Source organism: Epargyreus clarus, unplaced genomic scaffold, assembly GCF_041222505.1.
Source record: "Epargyreus clarus isolate Ecla_fem2 unplaced genomic scaffold, WU_Ecla_fem_2.2 ptg000003l, whole genome shotgun sequence".
In the NCBI taxonomy this organism is placed as follows: domain Eukaryota; kingdom Metazoa; phylum Arthropoda; class Insecta; order Lepidoptera; family Hesperiidae; genus Epargyreus; species Epargyreus clarus.
In genome coordinates this window covers 4858222-4881721 of record NW_027332211.1, presented here as the reverse complement: position 1 = coordinate 4881721, position 23500 = coordinate 4858222, and the positions used below count along the sequence as shown (strand labels likewise).

The window sequence follows — 23500 nt, the reverse complement described above, 5'->3', positions numbered from 1 at the left end:
TATGATATCTTAGGGAATGTTTGTTTTGAACATAAAAACAATGATTTGTGGGTCAATGTACTGTAAGTATGTTTGATACGTGCGTGTGATAAGGTGAGAATTTTATAACATATTTTTGGGGAGATTTTTAGCCTGAAAATTAAAAGTGCGTTAAGGTATTGTTAACCATAGTTCCAGTTCTAGTTGAAACCATAGATCTACACGAACAATGGTTTATCTGTTACAATGTCCAGATGTTTATAAACTTGAAACATAGGACATGTTCATTGCTAAACTCTTTTACATTTAATTGCATAGTAATAATTATTTTAATAAACGAGCACACTGGCACGACTTCACCCGATTGCATTTTTTTATTTTCAGGTAGAAAAATGTTTTCGGATGTTAATAAAGGTTATAGTTATTTATAAACTCTCCATACGGAAATCTCATTCTAATATTTTTAAAATATATTTTTATGTTATTTGTTTTTGGTACATTATTTGTGTAATTTTGTCATTTTCTAACTAACAGATGAGCTTAGCTTATTTTAAAATTACAGACATACATTTTAATTTTATTAATTCCATAGATTTACATGTTTACAATTGCGTCATAGGTACGAGTATTATAAACACGTGACTTTTTATTACGGCTCACCGTGTAATGTATGTACTTATTTGTATTGTAAGTTATATCATACTTTGTTTATATGACTGACTTGTCAGAAATGACTGCTGGTTATAATTAATCATTTAATATAACAAATACATTAGTACGTAAAAAACAATAAGGAACCTAATTACAAGAGTAGACGTCGATTTTTTTCGCATAATCACGCACATGGACCCGCGATTCGTGTGAACCAAATAGATTTACGAAGTTAAGTAACTTCGGGCGCGGTCGCGAATTGGATGAGTAACCACCAGTGGTTAAATTTCATACGCGCCTGCATTCCTCTGAAGGTATGTTCGAATGCTGCTCCCTTTGTTAACAGTATCTAGAAGTCGTCAAATGTTGTGGAAGGCTTGGAAACGTTCGATGTGGTTTAACCACTGATCCGTACTGCCGTCCACAAATTTGCATCAGTGCAGCAGTTGCATGCTTTAGGTCTTACCTAGTTGTTTTTTACATACTTACTATATACACGTATACCTATGTCTGCCTAATAAAAAGTGTTAAGCGCTGTGTTAGGTGTGTATTCACCTTCACCAGGCTTACAACATAGCAATCGGGATAGCGTCGAATCAATGGGCAGCCTCGGGCAGGACTGCAAGCTTGCTTATTCTATGACATAGAAAAATATGTACACGTCGTATTTACAGACTTATATGTATTATAGTGTATATAAGGATTATATATAAGAAGGTTACAATACAACCTTCAACGGCATCGTTATTCATACATGTTGACAGTGACCTTGATACAGTTCAGAGGCTCTATGCTCGTTGCGGCTAACATGTTTTTGTCGTTATTTATTAGAGACGTTCAGGTGTTCGCATAGCGAGTTTTTTGTCACACAACACTATAATAGAGATGTATTGCCTCCATCCACACCTTGAGATTCTTTAGAGAATCCATTGTAAGTATCTCTATGCTTGGTATGTATCTCGTACAAAAATAAATAAAAGATAATAATGGTTTGTATAACAAAAAGTATTCAAGGTACTATATATATTTCGTCATTTTGGTTAAATTAAAAATTAACTTATCTATTAGGTAATAGTTTTTGATTTAAAGGGCTCTTTATGTAGGTAATTATTTTAATTAACGTTTCATAATAATAAGGCTCGTCAATTATAAAACATATTTTATACTCGTAATTAAATTAATCTATAAGAAGAAGCTATATTCAGAACACTAAGTATAAACTTCTTTATACTTCTAGAATAAATGAAGGTAAAAGTAGGAAAGATAAAAAAGCGGAAACTGCTTTTCTTAAAGCTTTTGTTCGAAGCTATGCTTTGGCAAAGTCTGGCGTTGAAAAGGGAGATAGCGATTTGCCTGTCACTACCTTACCTTTACTTTACATTATAAACATAGGCATAACATAATATATAGGTAAAGAATATTAAATATATGTAAAGACGTTTCATAAACATTATCTAATTACACAGCCTGCTAATACGAAGGCGTTATTGTTTCAAATCCAGGTGTCGGTATGCCATCATCTGACCATTTGTAAATGTCACAGTTGTCATACATATACATGATTATAATTTACATATTAACCATAACATATAAACAAAATTAAAGTGTCTGTCCGTGATATCAATTTATCTGTTTATTCGCATGATGCTGAAATCCATATTTAATGCATTTTTCCCAAAAATCAAACCAAATAATTCTGTTATGATATGGGAATAATGTTACTCGACTTCTTGATCGAGGGGTCCGAGGTTCAAATCCCAGGCACACACCTCTGATTTTTCAAAGTTAAAGCATGTTAGAAATTAATTATAACTTGCTTAAACGGTGAAGGAAAACATCGTGAGAGGTTTTCTCTTCATACCTGAGAAATCTTAAACCTTTTTTTTTCAAAAGGTATCTGAAGTCTACCAATTCGTACTTGGTCAGTAATACGGCCTAACCCTTCTCATTCTGAGAGGCAGATCCGTGCCCAGCAGCGGGACAATGACGGGTTCTTGATGATGGGAATTATATAAAATATGGTAGAGCTGTCATTTTGCGGTACGATTGTGAAAATATCATCGCGGCTGTTCTTTTACCTATTAGAAGTACGGAATGTGTAACTTGATATAATGTGTTGTATATTTTGATACAAAACATTTAAATAAACATACAAAACATTCCGACTTAGTCCTGAAGAGTAGCAAAGCACTCCAGACAAATTTCATGAAGTAGATGCCTTCTCTTCTTTATTTATCATTTTTACAACAAGTTCAATAGGTTTTTGCTATAATATTATTGGCCACTTAACTTCAGACAGTTTTTAACTACGAACTAATATAATCCTTTTGTCATGTAATAATAATGATGCTTGCGTATATGATAGCCAATTACCTCACTTGAAGGTTTTTTAACAAAAACACTTCCTGACAATAGACATTATAGTTACAGATAATAAGGTTTATTAAATGTAATCGCGGAAGGTTTACATTGTTTGCAGTAAGTATGTTTACAGGCACTTTAGATGAAGGAACATTGGAACCCAATATTGTCCACATTTTTTATTGAAATTTTAAAGCAGCGTATTTCTATATTTCATTAATGAATAAGCTTCAATAATTAGCTTAACAGCAATTTTTGAAGGTGGTAGAACCCTGTGTGGTTCGACTTCGGCGACACCACCGCCACACCTGTTTCTACCTAATAACAGCAGTGTTAGGCGCTGCTGTATTCCGCTTTGAAGGGTGTGGTAAGGGAGACATACTTTTCCGAGGTGTCCCAGCTTAGTCCTCAGGGGTAGCGGCGCATCTGTGGCCGACCTCAGGTAGGAATATCTAATCCTATCTGGGGTTGATTACAGATGTCCATGGGCGGCAGTAGATACTTACCATCAGGTGGACTGCATGCTCGTCTGCTACTCCTATATTATAAAAAAAAAACTTATTCTTAACTTATTTATTATACATACATTGTATAAATATAGAATTTAAAGTATATAGTAGAATCTAAAGTTCATTTCTCTGAAGACCATGTTATTTCGTTTTGTGGACTCTACTCTCAAAGGTGAAATTTTTTGGCGACTTTAAACCTAAACTTAATAATAAAAATGGTTGCCTGTAAAGTCGGTTTTACGGGCGAAGATTTTACGTGACAACGTCTTTTTCTCGGTAGAATATTTATTGATATGAATATAATTAAATTGCACAATAGGAACAAGGAATTGAATGAAAATAAGAATTGCACAAATTTTAACTATAGAAATATATTTTGTTTAGTCTCTAGTGCTGCGCGCGCGGCAGACCGATCATAGTTGAGTGGGAGAGAGACGCAAGGCATTCGGCGGGCCTCTCTCTCGTTCGGTGACTCATCGTAACGTTACCGGGCGTTACACTTTTTCATAAGTGACTCCCAGCCGCAACCTAATTTAAGACGTTGTCACGTCAAAAATATAACGTGATGGTAAGAAACATGGCCACTCAATCGGTCTGAGGTTCGAATTCCTAACCCCTACCTCTAATTTTTCAAGTTATGTGTGTATTAGACATTAATGATGAGTTGCTTGGACTGTAATGAAAAAATCGTGAGGAAACCTGCACGCCTCAGTGTTCTTAAACAAATTTAAGGTCGGGAAATTCTACCAAGTTTCACTCGGCCAGCATGGTGGACTGTGGCCTAAAACCCTCAGTATGAAAGTAAACCCTTGCCTAGTAATGGGTTGACGACGAACATAACTTACCTACCTAAAGTAGGTAGGTAAGTAAGGTACCTACCTAAAGTAAGGTAGGTAAGTAGGTAGGTAGGTAGTATGCGTAGTTAGGTACTTTGAGTAGTTCCTAATCAAGGCTACTTAGGTGTGATGTAATACATTATTAAAACCGTGCGTATCAATATCACAAAACTATAATAGTACTTACATAACTTTGTTGCATCCACCTGTTAAACCTCTAATAATTAAAACCACATAATTATAATTGCACGATCTATGATATAACGATGGAATAATCTTCAGTTGCCATGACTAGCAAATTAGTTCCCGTATTTATGTTTACATGTTCACCCATGACCTGTAGCCACTTAGAGGAACCTTGGCACCTAATTGCTTCACCAAACTGTCTTACACACGAAATTTTATTGTTATATGTAATTTTCTAAGACGCTCGCGTAGTTCGGGTTGGTCGTTTTATTCTATAGGGAAGAATACACAGTACCTAAGTGTGATCATATTGCTTTCATATCGCTAAGGGTTCATTTTTATTTACAGGAATAGACTGCGTCTAGCGCATGCCGTGGTAAAAAATATTCTTATATAAGTACATATTTTACATATAAAATGTGTTTTAATTTATATATATGTACTTTAAAACAATGGCGGCGACCCTGGTCATGCTTATCAATATATTGTATAGAAAAATCATAGATTAGTAAAGATTACTCACTCCTAACAAGAAAATGTACCCAGTTTTGAGAATTGAAATAGTTGCGTAAAAAAGTTTTGCCACGTCTCCGTGCTAAAATGTCCCTAAAATATTTGAAATAATTATTTATTTATTACGTAAATTACGTAATTATTACGTAAATTAGTTATTTATTCGTAAATTTTCTCTAAAAATGTTTTTATTTGTGAAGGATTCAAAAAAAGAACTTACTAAAATAAGCTGTTTGTGGCTTCATTCAATTTCAAGGCGGCGAAGTATCTTTACTAATCTATGAGAAAAATATGAATTTGTCCGCTACGGTGTCTGACACGTCCTATCGATCATAATCATGTTGAGTTATTAATAATTGTATTGTGAAAGTGCGACAGCGTCCAATCATTATTACAGAAAGCTGTCACAATCATCAACCCTTAACTATCTTAATACGGTCTTCCCTAACGGTGAAAATGGCTTCGATACATTTCCCAAGACGGCCATTTACACACGCGAATATTACGGAGAACTCCATGCAAGTTTCGTGGGGATATTTTCCTCATTGTTAAATCTAGAGATAATAACAAGCCGCGAGGCAGAGCCATCCCTGGATCGACACAAAGTTCTGGGTTCAATCCTCGGCCAGGTAAACAATTAATTTGGATGGATGTTATTTATGTAACTTATGTAACAACTATGTGTGTAGGAAACATTGTTTACACTTCCATGCTCCCCTTTATGCCAACAAACATTGAACGTGGCACAGTCCGTTACTGCGCAGATTACGTTAGATTTAAAATACGTAATATATTATACAGGAGAATACTTTTTGACTGTCACGGCACGACACGCTTTATGACGACGTAATGAAACGCTAAAACGTACGATTGTTATTGCACCTTTATACTTGACGATTTTTTAACACAAACGTAGGGACACAAGATCCCTTTTTACTCATCTATATGGGAACACAGTCGGTCAGTTAACATCGCGGGAGCAACGCAACGCCGAGGTCGGCGCAAGCGCAAGGCCGACCACTTCGCACCCGTAACACACAAGAGCATTTATTATGTGCATCTTGAAATAGAACTCAAACATACCGATGGGCCGCAAACAATTATCTTGCTGCAATTATTGCTTGCAGCGCAGTCGAGTGTACTTGAGCTTGCTATCAATTATGGTAAATACAAATGAAATAGGAGGTATTTGAGTCATCTTATTGTAATATTCTGCCAATTATTCGTAATAGTCTAAGATCCCAATGTTATTTCTATATCCTTAAGCTAATGTGATCAAATATAGATGTATTGTATAAATGATATTAATTATTTATATGAATATGGTTATGATGGGTTGCCTATTAAAACATGACAAACATCTTAAAATTGAAATTAAAAAAATATCAATTATCTTCTAAAGACGTTAATGAATTATTCAATGATGAAAATTTTCATATTTTGGTTCCAGAAATGAAAATTATACCGTTTCAAATTGCTGTAGCGTTTCTATTATGTTACCCAAAAGAAATATATATATATATACGAGTAAACAATATACTCTACCAAATACAATTCTGAGTTAAATAAAACTTAAATGTTTTAGACTTAAGTTCTGAGAGTTCTGAGAACTCAAGTGTAGCTTTCTCTTCGCATGTAGGTCACTTGTATTATCAGTAAACGCCACTACCTGTAGAATGCCTAATGTGCTGAGACACGACGTAGCGACGTGTTGGCAAATTGCCCGTGGGGACCGCCGCCCAGTCATCGAGATTTCACGGATACATTGCTCTTTTTATAACACATAGTTGACTATGCGTCAATCGTTATTAGATACAAAAAGTCGGCCTGAAATTCAAAGTTACTTTCTAAGCTTTTACAATTATTTACACGATACTACGATTTTAAGAAGTCTCTGTAAAATGTTTATCTATACGTACTAATGTTTTTATTATTCTGATTGTGGGGAGTTTTCTAAAGATAAACTTTGTTGCTGTCTCGAAATACAGGATTTCTGTGTAGAAGTAGATTAATTGACCGAAAAAACACGTTCATGTAAAGAATATTTTGCTCTATTTCATAGCCTCAATGGTCGAAATGTTTAAATGATTACATATATAAAAATAAAGCTGTCTAAACTGACTTCGATCGGTACTAAAGTATAAAATCTTAAAAATGAATTAATATCTTTGTACAGAGTGTTATTGTTTAGTTCTTAGTGACACATATCACATGGCTTCAAAGCAATGGGGAGAATAATGCAATTGACAAATCACAAGTTATTATAATTACTGAGAACAACGGGTGGTGTCAAGGTAGAGGTCACGGAATTATATTGCATCGATTAACTTACTGTATAGTAATACATACAGTATGTGTGTGTGATCTGACAGATCAGACAATAAGGCTTCTACAAGCTGCTTCGATGTGGGTGTACCTAAAGTATTTTTACCATGTTCATATTTAAGCGTAACATTTATGGTAATGCTCTACAGTTACAGTTTTTCATATATTAATATTTAAGGTAGCCACCCGTTCAACTGCGGAAGAACCATACGTTCTTACCTTTGTTGATAAGAACACCAGTACAAAGTAGTCAAGAGGACAACAAAATACATTCGTACTTATTATTTTCATATAAATATCTCAAATTCTGTTATTTACGATAACCGAAAATATACGGGTCATATGTTCGCCGAAAGATTGAAAGTTTATGTCATATTAATGTGACATAAACTTCAGTGCGTACCTATTGGATAACATTTTATAGTAACGTTACATCAGAGATACTTTAATGATGTCAATTACTGCTAGTGAGGAGTACGAAGCTGCAGCTTCATTACGGTGTAAGTGAGCGTAAAATTAGCCCGTGTTTACGGCACAGGGGTTAAGTAGGTGACTGGTCGCATGGTAGAACCTAACCACAACTTTAATTGCAATAGACACATTAGAAAATGTTAATTACCCTAGTAAAAGATCCATCCCGGACTGCTTTTAGTCAAAATATATCTTTGATGTATAACACGATGTGAAAATTTCCGCCAAAGTATACGAGTATACTTCGGCCGAAAATTTAACACTCGCATGTTCCTATCTTTAAAAAAATGAGGTAAATGAATTCAATTTGGCTCAAACGATATTGTTAAAATATATTTTTTTATGAATTTGATTTGGAAATAATTTAATTAATTATATTTTAGAGAAAAACCTTTTTAATAGATGATATCAATTTATTAACATTTATATTAATTTATTATTTTGATAAACGAGCCCATGTGCATTGTTAATAATGATTGCATAAATAATAAATAATAATCTATAAAAAAATTAGGTCAAAAAATACACGGATATAAAAATCAAGTGGGCGGGTCTCGTATCACAATTTTGAATGACAGTGTATAGTCATCGTCTGTTATTAAGAATCAATCTGTCTTTAGTTTTGTTTACCGATAAACTAAATTGGACAATCTTTAGTTCACAAAAATTAGTAAGACTGATTTTATTATTAATAACAGGCATTAGTCGTGCATTGCGGTCATTCTGTTGCAAAATTGTTAAAGAACGAATGTAGGCAATTATATTAATAATTTGGTCGTAGTAGTAGTAGTACAATAATATTTTGAACAGAAAGCAAAATTTTGTACCAACTTGCAAGCGGTTCCATGGTGTAATGGTTAGCACTCTGGACTCTGAATCCAGCGATCCGAGTTCAAATCTCGGTGGAACCTGTCTTTTTATAATAGTTATTTTGAAAGAAAATAAAATAATTATATTGTCATTGTCATTGTAGATTTTAAGACTTTACCATTTTAGTTCAAATATATTAAAAAAAAAAATTACTGTTAAAGTAAAATCACTGAAACAATTCTAAATTCTATATTTAATAAAACGAGGGAATCAATTATTATTTTATTTCTAAATAAATTCCAATTGTAATTAATGATATAAGAATAAAAAATAAATTCATGGGAAAATGGACTTCATGGGTAACTTAATTAATAGTAAGTACTTACTAATAATTTTGTTTACTTTGCTTATAATATGACTTAACATTTAGTTCATTGATATTACCTATCTGCGCGTTCAGTGTAGCTTGTCGGTGTAAAACCCGAATATAAAATTAGTATTGCTTTTTCAGTGTTCATTACGCTCTTATCCATCCATTATCTAATAAGCTGCCCTGTATTTCATTCGTTTGTCGCTAACATGGGCACTATTTTTGAGGCCAATACCACAGCTACACAACTCCAATTAAATCAATAATAATTTGACACCTATTTATATAATATTAAAAAACTTTTAGGTATATATATAACGATTTAGGTATATATAAAAATAGCGAACACAAATCAGTTGAACAACCTTCCGATATGCATCACAAACAACTTCGCAGGTCGACAATAAGAAGATCGATAAGAGTAGATGAGGAGTGCTCTTGATGTAATCTCATCAGTACCGAGTGCTGGTTAAGCGCTTTTCAACGACCATTGTAACAGCTTTTGCACGTCAACAAAATTCCGTAGTGGGTTTATTCTGATTTGAACGTCATTTTCTAACTATAGTACCTACTCTTAGTAGGCATTTTTTGGATGTGAATGTTTATTCATTGTTTACGTTTAAATTGTTCGTTATACTTTTGGCGTATAATAAATGTATCTTAATATTTTTTATTTAATATTACGCATATATTTCTATAATTGGTATTTAAGCTTTGATGATGCAAAAATACTTATTTCTTTAATAATTAAGTGAGTACTTGAATAGAATATTTCTAATTTAATTTGCGGCCTCTCATGTTGGTAGCCTCGGTCTCAAATTCTAGGACGCAAATCAAATTTTCCAATGTTATTATGTAAAAATACATGTTGTTGTGATCTATAAGTTAATTATGACATGCTAATGGTAAAGGAAACTTCTTGAGAAAATATGATCGATAAAAAAATGATGAATTTTTCCAATCCGTACTTGGTCGACATGGTATTGGTGAGCTAAACTCTTTTCATCTTGCGAGACCCGTGCCCAGTGAGACAACAATAAGTGGATGATATAGCAAACATGTCTTTCTAAGTACATACGTGCCGCGTTACGTCATAACTGTTGTTACGTATATTACGCCATATATTAAAAGTAGCAATTAAAGATTAATTGTTGCACTTCTCGAGAGCGGCGATGGCTCAGCGGTAACAATGCAGTTTGGGCAGGTTCAAAGCCCTCATTACGTCATTTAAGAGCAACAATTACACGGCGGATGTCGGGTGTCGTTGGTAAATAAATAAGTAACAATTGTAATTATACCGGACGCCCGATCGAGATACGTCTGGGTACGTGGTTCGATGAGATACTATTTATCTGCTCGTTAAAGGTTAGGTTTTTATTATATAGATGAAGCAGTCGAGCATGCAGTCCGCCTGCTGGTAAGTGGCTATTGTCGCCCATGGACATTTGTAATCAACCCCACATAAGACCGTGTCAGAAGTATAAATGTTCCTAGCATAAATGTTTTCCTTATCACTGAAACACAGCAGCGCTTAACCTTGCTCTTATCAAAAAGAAATAGGGATGATGGTGGTGTCTCCGGAGTTGAATTGAAAAGTGTTCTACTACCTTTAAAATGTTTGTTGCGTTTATATATTACCGGTTATATAGACCAGGTTTAGTGTTGGTAAAACTGTTCGTGTTTCGTGTGCAAATACATATATCATGACTACAATATTTGAGTTAAGAAACATTTATTCGTACTTATATACATGAGTTACATACTATTTTTTAATGCTAGTAACGTATTTGTGATCAACTTTAAGTAGGACCCCTTACTTATTTCTATAAGATGACGATGTCTATAGGGCGTATGTGTCGTGCCAGAAATTTTATACGAGTAGCTTAAATCACACACACTACCTATCCCAACCTAGATGCTCGAACAGATAACCTACTTTATAATTTAGTCGCCATTATTCTTCTTAAGCCGAGGATCAGGCTAGTGCGCCAAGCGAATCGTCTTATAAACGATGCTATGCATTTAAATTAAGTAGAGCAGTATCTATATAGTTATAGAAAGTAGAATCTCTACGTTAGACTTTCTTCTTTCGTTGTCATTGCAAAATGTGAAACCTTTTATAATGATCGCCGACGTAATTATTCGGACAAAAAAACCAATGAGCAGAAATTTTTGTCTCATCGTAATTCTACCCTTGTTCTTGAAAATGATGCGGCACAACCACAAAAACTATAGGAATGTAGGAATTTTACAAGCGTCTCCACTCATTGTGACTCATTACGATAAGAATAAACAAAGTATTTCGCCTTAATTTTTGGTCCTTTTTATGTTGGATAACAGAACAAGTAAGGACGAATGTAATCACGGCATTCTGGTCGCTGACGTTTTATGATGACGTGCTTGTAAAGTCCGATATTTTCGATATTGTAATATTATATAGAGCAGTAAGGAGGAATAACCTGTAGAATATTTAATAAAAAGGCCACTTTAATTCACGAAAATTGCTTCGAAGCTTAATTATACATCCGTTCATGGGCGATAACGTTTCGTATTCGGCCCGTATCGCGTTGTGCGAAGCGTTTCGTTTTATTGGCGTATGATTAACGAGGCTTCGGGCCGGAGTGGAGGGAGATACAGATAGATAGCCCACCGCCGGCGATTCCCAGAGCCGCTCGCCGGTAATCATCGCGAGACACCGCCGACATTTTCTGACGGGACATTTGATAACAATGTTAACAAGCTCCCTTTCCATATTGCACATGCCGCGTTTGATTACACGTTACAATGTAAAGTCGATGTCCAGACATTACATTACGTTATGATATAATGCGCTGATGGCATCGAGTCCTTTAATGGAATACAGGAATTTTTATGGAAAACCATAATGTAATTTTAAACTGTAAGCATAAAAAATAAGGGGCGAGTAAAAAAGGCTAAGTGACCGCGCAGAAGACAAGCACTGCGGTATTTCACAATAACTGGCATTATGAAACAGGAGTTATAATGGGGTGCTTAAGTTTTATGCAATATTCTTATCGATCCACCTTGCAGTTTTTTCTAAGACTAAGAGCCATATCTAAAAGATATTCAGGACCCTTTCTGGTTTTTTTTTGATCTATTACCAAAACTCACAGCCGAACGTGGTCACTGTGTTAAAAAACGTCACTAATTAGATCTTTGTTTGATACATTTTAAAGTCCTACACTTTTTTTTTGTTTACGAGGGGGAAACAATCAAAACGTACCCGACGACGTGGACGACGGAGACTACAGGAACAAACCACACTTACTTAATTTTTCTGCAGTGGTCATCTGTAAGATCGTGGAAGGATTGGTTTTCATCATATACTTTTTATTTATAGAGTGAGTACCGGTTCGCTGGAGGAGGGTACCCACGCGCGACCAGTAGCGGTGGCAAGAGAGGCGGTGGGCTGTGTTCAGCGGCGCTGGTGGGCGGGGCGCTGCTTGCTGCGGTCGCCGTGCTGGCAGTGGCAGCGCTCGCTTTCTACATGGGAGCGCTCAGGCCAGATAATGGCGAACGTAAGTTATATTATATATAATGAAAATATGCATTTGAAAGCAGTAAAATCCGTCGTAGCTCGAATCCGTAAGCACATCCACATCTAATTTCGCCTTATAACAGCAATATTATTCGTTGAATACTGGTTTGAAGGGTGTCGTGACGAAACCCATATAGGGATAGCAAGCCATTTATCTCCGTGTAGAATTCCCATTATAGCTGGCACTGATAACAGAATATGTGTGGCAGTGCCACTTACCATCACATCGGTACAAGCTTATTTCCTATTTAAAAAAAAAATAAAGATTTTATTAACAATTTGCTCGCTTTCAGCAATTATGACATTCGAGGGTACATTTCGAGTGACCCGAGGTGATGTGTACGGTGGTGTGCCGGGCAGTCCGGCGTGGAAGGAGCGCGCGCGTCGGTACGGAGTCTCCCTTAGACAAGTGTACTCCACGCCCTCCAATCTCAGGCAGGCGTTCTCTGGTGCTCATGTCACAGGATTTGGCGATCGACGACTAGATGTTCATTTCAGATTGTATCTAGACAGAAGAAAAATACCAAGGTTTGTTGACTTGAACACAATTTGCTGTATTAACCTTTTCTTTCAAAAATATTATTATTTTTTTATATTAAAATCTATCTTTGGCGTGTTTCAGTTCCGTCAATAACATAGAAGAATCATTGAAAAATATATTAATACAAGACTTAGCGTCCAAAAACCCAGCGTTTGGACAAATTAAAATAGATACCTCTAGTATAGTAATTAAAAGAGATTTAGAACACACATATCATTCAGAGTCATATGTTAAGGAAGCATTAAACGAAAGCATGACATCCAGTCATCCAAAGAATTTGTCACCGCAAAATGGAAAGGATAAAGTGCTACAAAGTCGAGTTGGTGTTGTTCGAAAAACTACAGTGAAACCGAATCAACCCTCGAAACAGAAAAATTCTGACGAACCCGACATAGATACTGAAAACATACCAGTTGTACAAGGGTCATTCCAAATTACGAAAACAGAAGCAGATATAACTGAAAACAAAAAGTTACAACAAAATTCTGTGCCACAAAAATCGCAAAGTACTAGTAAACCTACCACTTCTAAACCTACCACGACTACGAGAACAACTACAACAAAATCGACCACAATAAATCGAAGGCCTCAAGTAACAACGCCAAAAAGTAGACCATTCACAATAAAATCAACAATAAACATAAAACCAAAGACTGAATCAACAACTAGCCGAATTCTTGAGAAGAGTACTGCTAAACCAGTTTCTTCCACGTTTTCTACTACCACTGTTTCAACTACAACAGCTAATGTTTCACAAATACTTTTAGATTTACTAACTAATGAAAATCATGATAAGGATCTACCGAAAATTGACACATTATTTACAGTTCCACATGTTATTGATAACGAACCATGGCGACCAATCACAAGGCCTTATTATGAAACAACTAGCAAGCCGACTCCAGAACCTGACAAAATAGTCAGTGAACAAAATGCGAAAGATAGAATAGGTGTAGCTGAAGTAGTTGAAGACATAGCGTTGTTAGAAAGTATTCTCACTCCCATACCACCTGTAAAAAATCGTGAGAAAATAACGCGAAGACCTGGAGGCTTATACAATATTGATCCAAATTTAGCAGCGGATGTTTATGTAGCAAATCCTGTTTATACAAGTTTTACCCTTCCTACCTTTGTGCCACCGTTAAAAGATATGGAAACTCTAGGATCAAGTTATCCCAAACCCCACCCTATTCCAGTAGACAAAATTAGTGCAGTAGTTGAAGATATTCTAGAATCAAAAACAAACGTCGATGACAATGATGGAAAACCAGTTGAAAGACCACCTAAAGAAAAAACTACCTCTGTGACTATAAATGTTGCACAGTATGATGTACAAGATAACAGCACAGAGAAAGTCTCTATAGAAGGAGCATCAATATTAAAGAAACAAAATATAACGACAACTAGTAGTACAACAACGGAAACGTATACACAAACACAAGGTACTTCAACTGAAATAATATTTAGTACAGAAACCGCACCAAGTAGTTCTACTAAAGCTGCAGTAGAACACCATTCAAAAGAAAATTCCACTAAACGTCCGAATAACAAAGTGTCAATAATACCACCTATCACGAGTACTCCTCATCACACTTGGGAACTCGTAAATACGTCTACTAATGAAAATGACACATTTAGTAAAAGTTCTCCTGAAAAGTATTTCAATGATACATTACAAGCAATTATAACAAGAAATGACGCTGTGTTCCCTAACACAACTCCTAGATTTCCTAGTAAGTTTTCTGTACTGCGGAATTTGACAGATATCATTAGGAAATATTCGCCAACAACGACAGAACCGCCACCAAAAGAATTATCTGATGACGAATCTGAAGATCGACAAGATACCGCTAAAGTGATTGGTTCTGTAGAAGTGGTATCGGATGACGAATTAGAGACTACTACGCCCAGGGTAATTACTCTCATGCCTGCAAAGTCTAACTTAGGATTAAATCGCCCCTTAAGACCTAGACCAAAAATAAAAATCGAACCCATGACTCCACAAGAAAGTTTTCGTAGTTTTTTTGGTGATAAACATGCTCAAAAGATAATTGAAGAGGTTGGAACTGAAGATTACTTACAAGTCTATAATTTGTCAGGAAACATGCCAGAAGCTTCGGAAATAGTAACCACTGCTACAAATGTCGATGCTGAAATAATGAAAGAAAATGTTTTTTTAGCTAACCTTAATCGCTCTATTAAAGTAGAGTCAACTTCCAATAGTAACAGACTTCCAAAATCAAGTGATGATCTGAATGATCCTGGGCTATCCCAAAATATATATAATGTAAACAAAACAAATATTCCTAAAGGTACGTATAGAGTATCATATCATGTAACTGGGAGCGTTAGTAGCAAGCAAGCGAATAAAACTCAAAGCTTACCAGCATATGAGTTAGCTTTAGAGCCAGATGTTGTACTGGAAATACCTGTAAATCAATCAAATACTCTTACGGTAGATAAATTAAGACAGCTTGCGAGTCTTGCTACTATTTCAGATAATAATAACAATAGTTTATTTCGTTCGCCGGGAGGAATAATTTCAACGAAAGCAATTCCATCTAGCTATACACTAAATCAAGCCGGATTTAAAATTCTAACGAAAACGTACAACAAAGCACAGCCTAGTAAACATGAAGAGAATACTTTTGATAAACCAGAGAAGACATATAGTAAACCATCACAATCCAAATATGAAAAAGAAACGGAAGATAATACTAAGGAACCTGATGCAGAAGGTAAATTTTTAAAACCGTTATTACGACTATTTGTGTTATTTTAATATGTTTCTTACGCACTATAAGCTTTGATATCAATATTTTTTAGAGATATGCAATAATGCGACGTCATTTCGATGTACGAGTGGAGCCTGTCTTCCATTGACGTCTCGTTGCAACCGATTGTTAGACTGCCCCGGAGGAGAGGATGAGCGCGCGTGCTCCTGCGCAGACTATTTGCGTGCTGAATATTCACAGGCTAAAATTTGTGACGGCGTTGTGGACTGCTGGGATTATTCTGATGAGAATAAATGCGGTAAGACTTTATTGTTCTGAATAATGCAAAAACACATATTACATTTAAAGAAGTTAGTGGCATATATAGTCCCGAATATAATTCTGGGTTCGATTCCCAGTTATATAAGTGTCTGTGATTAATGTAAATGTTTTTTATTGTTTGGGTAAATTTGTATTTGTAAATACCTAACACACTCACCTTTTAATGGATAGCAAATGATAAAGATAAAAGAATTTAGTTACCATTTTCGTACATTTTGCAGATTGGTGTGGTGAAGGTCAATACGTTTGCGCTAACGCTCGGCAATGCATTGATATGATGAGGGTGTGTGACGGTACACCAGATTGTCCGCTTGGAGACGACGAAAAGAGTTGCGTAGCTCTCGCTGATGAAATAGATAGTAACGAAGTTATACCGTATAACGAAGAAGGTCAGTTAATACTAATGACTTTCTGATACTTCATTTCATAATTTATCTATGTTGTATCTATATTTCTTTCTACATTGGTACTTTTATTTATGCTTCATTAATTTCTTGTAAAGAATAATGTGTCAATTTTCAGGTTTTGTCATGGTTCGGAAACGCGGTGTGTGGGGTAGGTTGTGCGTGGAAAGCTTTGAGGACGTAGTCGAACAAGCACATAGCTCTTTGAAATTGCCAGACCTTGGACGAGCTGTTTGTCGGGCTATGACATTCCAGTAAGTGAAAATATTTTTATAAAAAATCATAATTAGTCTAAGCTTAAGTTTAACCTGTCAGGTCAAATTTTGACCATGTTTCTACCAACGATCTTCAACTTATTTTATTTATTTATTTCTTTATTTATCAATGTTACCTATCCAGTATGTTTTAGAAATTCAGATTTGTCACAGATCCCCTCGAATTTAATATTTTTTTTACGCAGCGATTCACCCTGGGTGCGTGAAGCACGTGAAGGGCGGTCGACGAGCTCAGCGGGCTACTGGGAGGTGTGGCACAACGCCAACGCGCGCGCCGCTGACTCCAGGCTCACCTTCAGGCGGTCCTCGTGCGCGCGACATCGGGCCCTGCGCGTGCGCTGTCAGGACTTCGACTGCGGTATACGGCCCCACGCTGACGCGCAGACTCCTAGGTGTTATTTTTATTCTACCACCATTACATAAATTAAAACATTATCGATACGTGACTTATCCGCGTACAGGATTTGGTTCCTCTCAAATCCCTCGACTTATAAAGCATAAAGACAGAATGGAAAAGTGCGAGTTAGCGGCAATATTGTCGGATAGCGCCACTGACATTACCTTTGGTGGCTCTACCAAAGTATATTAATAGTGTGTGCTGGCTACCGACAATATTGCCAGCGAAATTGCTGTGCAATAGCGGCAATTTTGTATGGGTAGGGAAGGTAGGCGTGTATCTGACGAGCGCGTACGGTGGGGCAGGGTGGTGGGCGGCGGCGGCGCGGCGGAGGGCGCGTGGCCGTGGCAGGCGGCGCTCTACCGCGACGGCGACTTCCAGTGCGGCGCCACGCTGGTCGCTGCGCAGTGGCTGCTCTCGGCTAGTCATTGCTTTTATCAGTGAGTATTACTATACAATATTATAGCAGCACTTAATTATGTGCGCTACATACCTGTAAGTTACCTTACCTCCAAACAATGTAGCAGTTTGCTACCGATACGACCTCCTTACCTGCTATACATCGACATTATCTCCGAATATTACCTTCATAACCATTCTATTTTATCTTAAAACTAATTCCATGGATTTTGCGGGGTAACAGTTTATCGTGATAAACTGTTACTCACAAGAATATTTTGGATAACATAAGAAAAATAAATAACTAGACTGATAATATTAACAAAAAGAAAAATATAATCGTTGGTAAAGGATAAAAGTCTAAAAGACCTTTCAAAATATTATCTAGTTGTTCTTTTTGGTAGGCACTTTTGATTTCAAAGATGGAAGAATATAATTTACGCATGAGAGTTTTATGAAGAACAATTTCAAATAAACATAATTATGAATATGAATGTTACCTTAGGTACGTGGATACCTTTTGGGACTAATTCTATTCCAATTGGTAGTATAATTATAACTTGTTCAATCCAACGAAACAAGTTATAATTACATTACCCATTTGCCATTGGAGACCTACATGTTTCTTGTACATTAGTAGTTCACACATAATAGCGAACAAGCGAGATATACTTTATTAAAAGCGATCTTTATCGTTATTGTAATATTTGTACTTATTTTGTTTAGGTGCTTATTAACGAAGAGATTCTATTTAGTTTTAGGCAAAAGTTAGGTTTACCAACTTAAGACTAAGAGTGGAATTTTCAAAATTCCCTTACTATAAATAAATATGTGTAAAATTTCAAGATTCTAAATCAACGATTTGAGCTGGATCTATGTGACGATCGGTCATCTAATTTTACTTAGATAGTTATATAAGTTACACTTTGTCTAGGATTCAACTTATGTTGCTGTACGTTGATCTCTGTGTCAATCAGTCACGTATACTCAAATGGATATTAAGTAACACTTTGTGTAGGGCAACCGAAGCGCACTGGGTAGCGCGTTTGGGTGCGCTCCGTCGTAGCGCATGGCCGCGCGGGCCGTGGGAGCGCGTGGCGCGCGTGCGGCAGGTGGTACTACACCCGCAGTACGCGCCGCGCGGGTTCCGCAACGACATCGCGCTGTTACGCATCGACCCGCTGCAGCTGCACGCGCGGCTGCGGCCCGCCTGCCTGCCGCCGCCCCGCGCGCAGCCCCCCGCCGGGCATCACTGCACTGTTGTCGGCTGGGGACAGCTGTACGAGCACGAGCGGGTCTTCCGTGAGTTATGCTACTGATTGTTTAGAATCTAAGTCTTTAGTAGACCATAGGTCTCATGTAGATGTAAACATAGGATCTGTATAAAAGGTAGTAAGAAGGTTTAACGTTTGTTTGTGTGTTACCGATCACAGTTGAATGATAAATTTGCAAAAAGTATGACAATCATCGGAAAAAAGTACTGTGGCTTTGTAATCCAACACGGCACAATATTGGGCGCAGATTGATAGAGGCCGCGCCAAACATTTAGTCCGTTCTGAATATAGAAATGAGTTGCGTCCACCGCCTGCTCTCGTCCACAGGTACATAGCTTCGTTAGTGTGCCCTTACCTACTGTTGCTACGGAGTATATGCTTAAAGTTGTGTTCGACCGCATTAACTCTCTGACTACACCTTCGCGCAACAAGTTCAGAGCGGACTTTAACCAAACTGAAATAGGTTTTTAATTGTAAGATGCCTCATATTGCAGACGCGTATTGTAATTAGGACTTAAACAGACCATCTTTTGATGTCTACCACCTTCCAAACGTATACCATAATAAAACTGTTTACAGCGGACACACTTCAAGAGGTGGAGCTGCCGGTGATCTCGACGGCGGAGTGTCGGCGGCGCACGCGGCTGCTGCCGCTGTACCGCGTGACGGACGACATGTTCTGCGCGGGATATGAACGTGGGGGGCGCGATGCCTGCCTTGGTGACTCTGGCGGCCCGTTACTCTGCCAGGTACACCTTTGATTTTGCATATCTAAACCATCATCTTTTTTTAATTTCCTGATAACTGGCTACTATCTATCGAACTGATGAGCATTATCCTCGATCCATTATTAATTCACTTACCGTCAATCGTCATGCAACTGACATTACTCATCTAAAATACAATTAGCAATGTACGAAATGGCACAGTTTGCAACCAAGTTGAAGGCTTCGCAAATATTGATTAGTAGAGTTCATTCATTCCCAATCATTATTTTGATTGTGTTTTATACCTACATTTTAACTGTCAATAAATATGTTCATTTGTCTGTAACCAATTTCCACTTAATTCCAGGAGGCAGACAAGTGGTACATTTACGGCGTCACAAGTAATGGGTACGGATGCGCCCGGGCTAACCGACCAGGAGTCTACACTAAAGTATCCAACTATATAGACTGGATTGATAGTGTGATGGAGAAATACGCACCAAGAGTCAACAAAACTAGAATCAATGAGAATGCTTCGAGCGACGACTTCTATGCAGACTTAGAAACTGCGGAGAATAGGCGACCAATTTATAAAGACACGTGCAGAGGGTACCGGTGTCCGCTAGGTGAATGCCTACCAGCTTCGAGCGTATGTAACGGCTTCCTAGAGTGTTCTGATGGCAGCGACGAGTGGCATTGCAACAAACAAGCATCAAATAGCACGAACAAACTCGATCCAGATTAAGAATTGTTTAATGACAGTGATAATCCACTTAATTTATGTATAGAATACTTTTCCGATTTCGACTGATATTTTATAAGTAGAGCTAAGTTTATTAAATATAAACTAAATTGAAATATTCGAAGACAAGACTTCGTGGTTCGAATATTGCGTTTTACCGTCACATATATTTCTTATATATTTCTGTCAAAGCATCCTTACGAGGTATTCCTCGTCAAGTCTTTGGGAGTAGTTATGCATCTGTTATTGACTTTAAATCCTGCTCTTTTTAGTTTGATGATCGCATTGACATAGGGAAATGAAGCTCGCTTGAGGCTCTCCCGTTTGTAAGGAGTCACCCAATGAGACATATAAAGTGCTGGAGCCATAACAATAAGTTAATACAACGCCCCTTTTCCAATTACAATTACCTTAAAATCTGACCAGAACTACACCACGTACTTATTCCGCAATACAGCAAATAGCTGCTTATGCCATACATATACATAATATATTAATGATATTGAGGTTGTACATATAGCTTATATAAGGATATCACAGGATACACACTGTTTTTGTTTACTTCTTCACGAACTATTTATTGAAAACCCATGGATGACCTTTTCCGTTTGACTTATTGTTCACTGTGATCAAATGGACGACGTCAGCCATGAATAAATAAAATTTAAACATTTTTTGGTGTTTTACTTAAAAACAATGTTATTTATTTATTGTATCCCCTCTTTGTATTTTTTACCACTTATGCCTAGTCTAATATGTATAATTAAAGACTTATGAACTGTAACTACTATAGATTTTCTTTACAATATTATGTGTTACATTAGTGCGTGGTCAATAAATAAAAGGCACATTTCTTAAAAATTAGTTTAATCTCTTGAGAAATAAATTAAAAGAAAATATTTTCAAAATAAGAATGGCATAATAAATAATTACAATTCTTATTCGTAATGTCATTACTACAATCATTGAAATACAAATTATTATGATTAGCTTAATCACTGCCATAATACTTTAACTGAATACAAATAATTATAACACGTATAATTATGAATTATAAATCGAAATTAAAAATGTCCTAATTTAAAATGTGTTGAGAGTAGCATGAGATGAGATGATAACACGATTACTTAAAAAGTAACAATAGAAAAGCTGTTATATGGTCATGCTTAATGGGGTTTTAGAATCACTATTAAGTTACAGATAGCCATAGATAAAATTTAAACCATTTTAATATTCAAACTCGAGACATTCACACACCTTACGCCTAACTAAGCCTACATGCGGTACCGAGTGGTACATCGAGCTATCGATACGTCGCGTTCAATGTCACAAACAAATACAAAAGACAGTGTAAGGAACATGTATGTATAGATTACACAAAGGCCAGTAAATACTTGAATTACAGTTATATCTACGTCATATTAGATTTATGTCTTACACACTAGAATCGAGCGAAATGAGCAAGAAATGAATATTGAATTCTTATAGTGAAACAAAACTGATCAACACTGACTCCGGGAACCGATGTTGGAATATTATTTACGTATCCTATCGTAATCGTATTATGTTAATTCTGTACGTGAAACATGGGCGTACACGAGGCAGGGGGGAGGAGGGTTTAGGGGACTCGGATCTTCTTAGCATAGGCGAGAAAAGAAGAACTCTAAAAGTTGGCATAAACACACCTTATGCGCCAACTTTTAGAGAAAATCCTCCTTCGCTTAGTATAGGGTGAGAAAAAAAATATTAATTTTTTTTCGCCAACAAATTTCAGGTCTTTTCTTACCGCTCCCGACGCCCTGTTTCAACCCCCCGTAACAAAGCTCCGCCCACGACACAAACGTTTGCCCGTTATATCCGAGGCAAGTGATAAAGTGATCTAATGGTACTAGACGTGCTAAGAATTTATCTAATTTTGAAATAGTCGTGCTCGCCTCCATTGAGCTAATCGTCGTAATTAACTAGGTTCCCGGGTTTGGTGATACTTTCCCCTTAGCCCTTGTTCTCGACGGGCGACGTGGTGAGGCCGGTGGGCGGCTTGTTCACCAACGTCTTGAACTGCTCTGGAATCGGGTGCTCCGTCTGGAATTATACCAAATTAATTTTAAAACACATACTCGATACTCGTATACTTTAGTTCAAGTTATCAATGTAAGTCTTATTCGAACAATTAGCTACTTTGAAACATTAGTAAGGGCCGTGAAAACCTTAATAACACTTTTAATTAATACATGATTGCGAGTCATTAAGTTTTAGAAAAATAACGATTATTGGCAAAGGTTAATGTAACTATATATCAAAGATTTTTAATTCAAATTTAAATTAGGTAAACCTACGCAATTGTTGTAGCAATGGGTAACGTACGCGAGTTTTAGTATATCTCCTTTATAGAAAAAAAAACGATTTTCTATTAAGAATAGATTCAAATACTGTTGAATTTCAGAGCAAATTGCACATTGGCAAAGAATCGCTACGTTAGCATATGAAAGTACAACCTATAGAAAGATGGTCAACCCAATGTATAGTCAAATAAAACTCACGTAATCGCCGTTGCTCTTAGGCACGAGCACGTTCATCTCCGAAGACTTGGAGCTGACGATCTCCACATCGAGCGCCTCCTGCGACAGGTAGATCTGGCAGCCGTCCGTCTTGTCGATGGAGATCGTCGGCACCTTGCCCAGGACCTGAGAATATAGTGTTTTAATTAGAATACATCTTACAACAACACAAGATTTATAAATCTACGACGTGAACAATAGAATAATTACGCTCAAGAATTTCAGAGACACAACATGTAAATATTGTATAGCGGCAAAAAAATACACAATAAAAATATATTAATTACATTGCTTTAACTTTTTCAAATAATTTTCACTTATATTACAAAATAACTGTATCTAAAAAGTATTTTTTAAGTCAATAACTTCACTCTGAAGTTCACTAATAAAAGAAATTCGTATATATTTCACGGTCCCATAGTAGATACACATAGATATTTGCACTTTACATCAGGTGTTGGTTTTATCTGATATCCGTTGTAGTTCAAACATAAGTTATTTCGGATAGTTTCCCTTACAAATAGGTAATGATTAGAGTTTATTTCTAAAGGAACGCGTACCTTACATACTTGTGTCT

General features: G+C 36.5%; 2 protein-coding genes and 1 non-coding gene across 8 annotated transcripts in view; 2 read left to right on the top strand and 1 right to left on the bottom strand.

Annotated features, from left to right (window-relative positions):
* LOC140750775 (uncharacterized) overlaps window positions 1–20384 on the top strand; it is a 61854-nt gene extending 41470 nt beyond the window's left edge. Inside the window, exons 3-13 of one of the 2 annotated variants that reach the window (XM_073084501.1) lie at window positions 12373–12550; window positions 12864–13098; window positions 13193–15849; window positions 15938–16144; window positions 16389–16556; window positions 16690–16825; window positions 17032–17238; window positions 17549–17683; window positions 18661–18944; window positions 19496–19665; window positions 19991–20384. In XM_073084501.1, coding sequence (XP_072940602.1) covers window positions 12373–12550; window positions 12864–13098; window positions 13193–15849; window positions 15938–16144; window positions 16389–16556; window positions 16690–16825; window positions 17032–17238; window positions 17549–17683; window positions 18661–18944; window positions 19496–19665; window positions 19991–20368 — 4755 coding nt within the window. In that variant the 3' untranslated portion in view covers window positions 20369–20384. Of the gene's footprint in view, window positions 1–12372; window positions 12551–12863; window positions 13099–13192; window positions 15850–15937; window positions 16145–16388; window positions 16557–16689; window positions 16826–17031; window positions 17239–17506; window positions 17684–18660; window positions 18945–19495; window positions 19666–19990 lie in introns of both variants that reach the window. The other variant, XM_073084493.1, reaches the window with a different exon arrangement.
* TRNAQ-CUG (transfer RNA glutamine (anticodon CUG)) lies at window positions 8671–8742 on the top strand. Its single transcript has one exon. It is a non-coding gene; the product is annotated as a tRNA-Gln (tRNA).
* An 831-nt stretch (window positions 20385–21215) lies between the features above and the next one.
* capt (adenylyl cyclase-associated protein 1) overlaps window positions 21216–23500 on the bottom strand; it is a 51575-nt gene continuing 49290 nt past the window's right edge. For all 5 annotated transcript variants that reach the window (XM_073084528.1, XM_073084540.1, XM_073084511.1 and 2 more), the window contains exons 8-9: window positions 22906–23049; window positions 21216–22447 (exon numbers count right to left, since the gene is read on the bottom strand). In XM_073084528.1, coding sequence (XP_072940629.1) covers window positions 22358–22447; window positions 22906–23049 — 234 coding nt within the window. In that variant the 3' untranslated portion in view covers window positions 21216–22357. The remainder of the gene's footprint in view (window positions 22448–22905; window positions 23050–23500) is intronic.